The 2283-nt window shown below is 48.3% G+C and overlaps 1 protein-coding gene across 5 annotated transcripts in view; it reads right to left on the bottom strand.

Moving 5' to 3' along the window:
- Positions 1-331: 331 nt before the first annotated feature.
- Positions 332-2283, bottom strand: part of LOC121304940 (tumor necrosis factor alpha-induced protein 2-like) — a 27055-nt gene continuing 25103 nt past the window's right edge. For all 5 annotated transcript variants that reach the window (XM_041236387.1, XM_041236383.1, XM_041236385.1 and 2 more), the window contains one exon: positions 332-1937. In XM_041236387.1, coding sequence (XP_041092321.1) covers positions 1442-1937 — 496 coding nt within the window. In that variant the 3' untranslated portion in view covers positions 332-1441. The remainder of the gene's footprint in view (positions 1938-2283) is intronic.

Below are 2283 nucleotides of genomic sequence, written 5' to 3'. Positions count from 1 at the left end.
TCCCTATGCTTTACCAGACCTCTCTGTGCTTTACAATGCTTCCCTATGCTTTACCAGACCTCTCTGTGCTTTACAATGCTTCCCTATGCTTTACCAGACCTCTCTGTGCTTTACAATGCTTCCCTATGCTTTACCATACCTCTCTGTGCTTTACAATGCTTCCCTATGCTTTACCATTCCTCCCTGTGCTTTACAATGCTTCCCTATGCTTTACCATACCTCTCTGTGCTTTACAATGCTTCCCTATGCTTTACCATACCTCTCTGTGCTTTACAATGCTTCCCTATGCTTTACCAGACCTCTCTGTGCTTTACAGTGCTTCCCTATGCTTTACCATTCCTCCCTGTGCTTTACAGTTTACAATGTTTGGTTTTTTTTTGGAATATGTTTACCATGCTGTCACTGTACTCTTACAAGAGTAGAGAAGGAGGCTCCCTCACCCTTGGCAGGCCTGCTTTGGAATGTGTTTTCTGAATTATGACCAGTGTTTTAGCTGTAACTGTTTAATCTGCTAAACTCAGGGGTTAATTAGTAAACCAAATGGGAGCAGACCTGATCATTGAGGAAAAAGGGATAGCAGTTTTGTTTCCAGACCTAATGGACTAACAGTACATGCTTCACGATCTCATCTGTTTCTGGGTTGAATGCCTTATTGCTGGTGTTCGCAGCTGCAAGCCCACCTTTGCCTCGCTGTGTTTTAACATAATCTTCAGGTTTGACAACCCCTGCCTCCTCTCTATCTCCCTCCTTCTCTCTATCTTCTCATATTTTTCCTCCAGTATAAACCAGTCACAATTAAAAAATGAATTACAGGAATGTTTAGAATTATTACTGCTATTTGATTCAAATACTATAAATGAATAGTTGCCTTGATTTTTTCAATATTAAATAAGTAAGCAACCCATAATCCCCAAACACCCCCCTTTAAATGTATGCAACCCCGGACTGTGGGAGTGGAGAACTGCTAACTGAAACTGTGAAAGAATCTCTTATTACTGCAAGCAACGTAACTCCTGGGGAGGAAACCTTTCGCTGCTTCGTCTGAATCGTTTTTTATTTCATTGATTTTCCAGCCCTGCAGATTGGAGACTGGTGGAAGGATGCAGACTGTGAGAAAGCCTGTCTCTTTTATATTTTGGTATCTTCCACAGGGCTCTGTCCTGGTTCCCAGTCCAGTCTGCAGCTCGCTTGGTCCACAGTGCAGCAGTGAGCCTCGTTTCCACCTGTCACTGAGACCGGGTTCAACACAGTCCTGCTCGTTTCCACCTGTCACTGAGACTGCGCTCAACACAGTCCTGCTTGTTTCCACGCCAAACCCAGTTCGGTCTATTTCAGCTGAAACCCCAGGAAGCACAATCCCTGTGATGAAGACTGGAATTTAGTTTCTCTCTCAAAGCTGCTCCTCCTCTAACCTCTCTCCTTTCTCTTCCTCTATGCTCCCTTAGAGCTGCTCCTCCTCTCTCCTCCCTCTCTCTCCCCTCTGCCTCTCCTCTCTCTCACAGCTTCTCCTCCTCCTCTCTCTCCTCCCTCTCCCTCTTCCTCTCCCTCTCCCTCTCCCCTGTCCCTCTCCCGACCCGGGCTCTGAGCAGTGTGAGCAGGGAGGATGTGGTGATGGCGATGCGGCTGAGCCCTCCCCTCTCCTCTCTTCTCTCTCTCCCCTCTCTCCTCTCTCAGAGCTGCTCTTCCTCTCCCCCCTCCCTCTCCCAGCCCGCTCTCTGAGCAGTGTCAGCAGGGAGGAGGTGGTGATGGCGACCCGGCTGAGACCCAGGTTAAGGCAGCGCGCCTCCGAGGTGACGGGGAGCTCAGAGAAGAGCGCCCGGTCCCGGGGGAGGGGCTGCAGGCTGGACTCCAAGTCCTTCATGATGTTCAGTATCTCTGTCCGCTCCACCTGGCGAAGCATCCCCCGCAGATCCAGTAGGGCGGCAACGTGTTTCTTACTGAGAGGGAGAGTCAATACAGAGAGAGAGGAGTCATTACAGGGAGAGAGGAGTCAATACAGAGAGATAGGGGTCAATACAGAGAGAGAGGAGCCAATACACAGACAGAGAGAGAGCCAATACAGAAAGAGGAGTCAATACAGAGATATAGGGGTCAATATACAGACAGAGAGAGATAGAGTTAATACAGAGAGAGAGGAGTCAATACACAGACAGAGAGAGAGGGCCAATACAGAAAGAGGAGTCAATACAGAGAGAAAGGAATCAATACAGAGAGAGAGGAATGAATACACAGACAGAGAGAGAGAGAGTCAATACAGAGAGAGGGGAGTCGATACAGAGAGAG

Source organism: Polyodon spathula, chromosome 40 (genome assembly GCF_017654505.1).
Source record: "Polyodon spathula isolate WHYD16114869_AA chromosome 40, ASM1765450v1, whole genome shotgun sequence".
NCBI classification, from domain to species: domain Eukaryota; kingdom Metazoa; phylum Chordata; class Actinopteri; order Acipenseriformes; family Polyodontidae; genus Polyodon; species Polyodon spathula.
The sequence above is the reverse complement of the archived record's forward strand: the minus strand, read 5'-3'. Positions and strand labels throughout refer to the sequence as shown.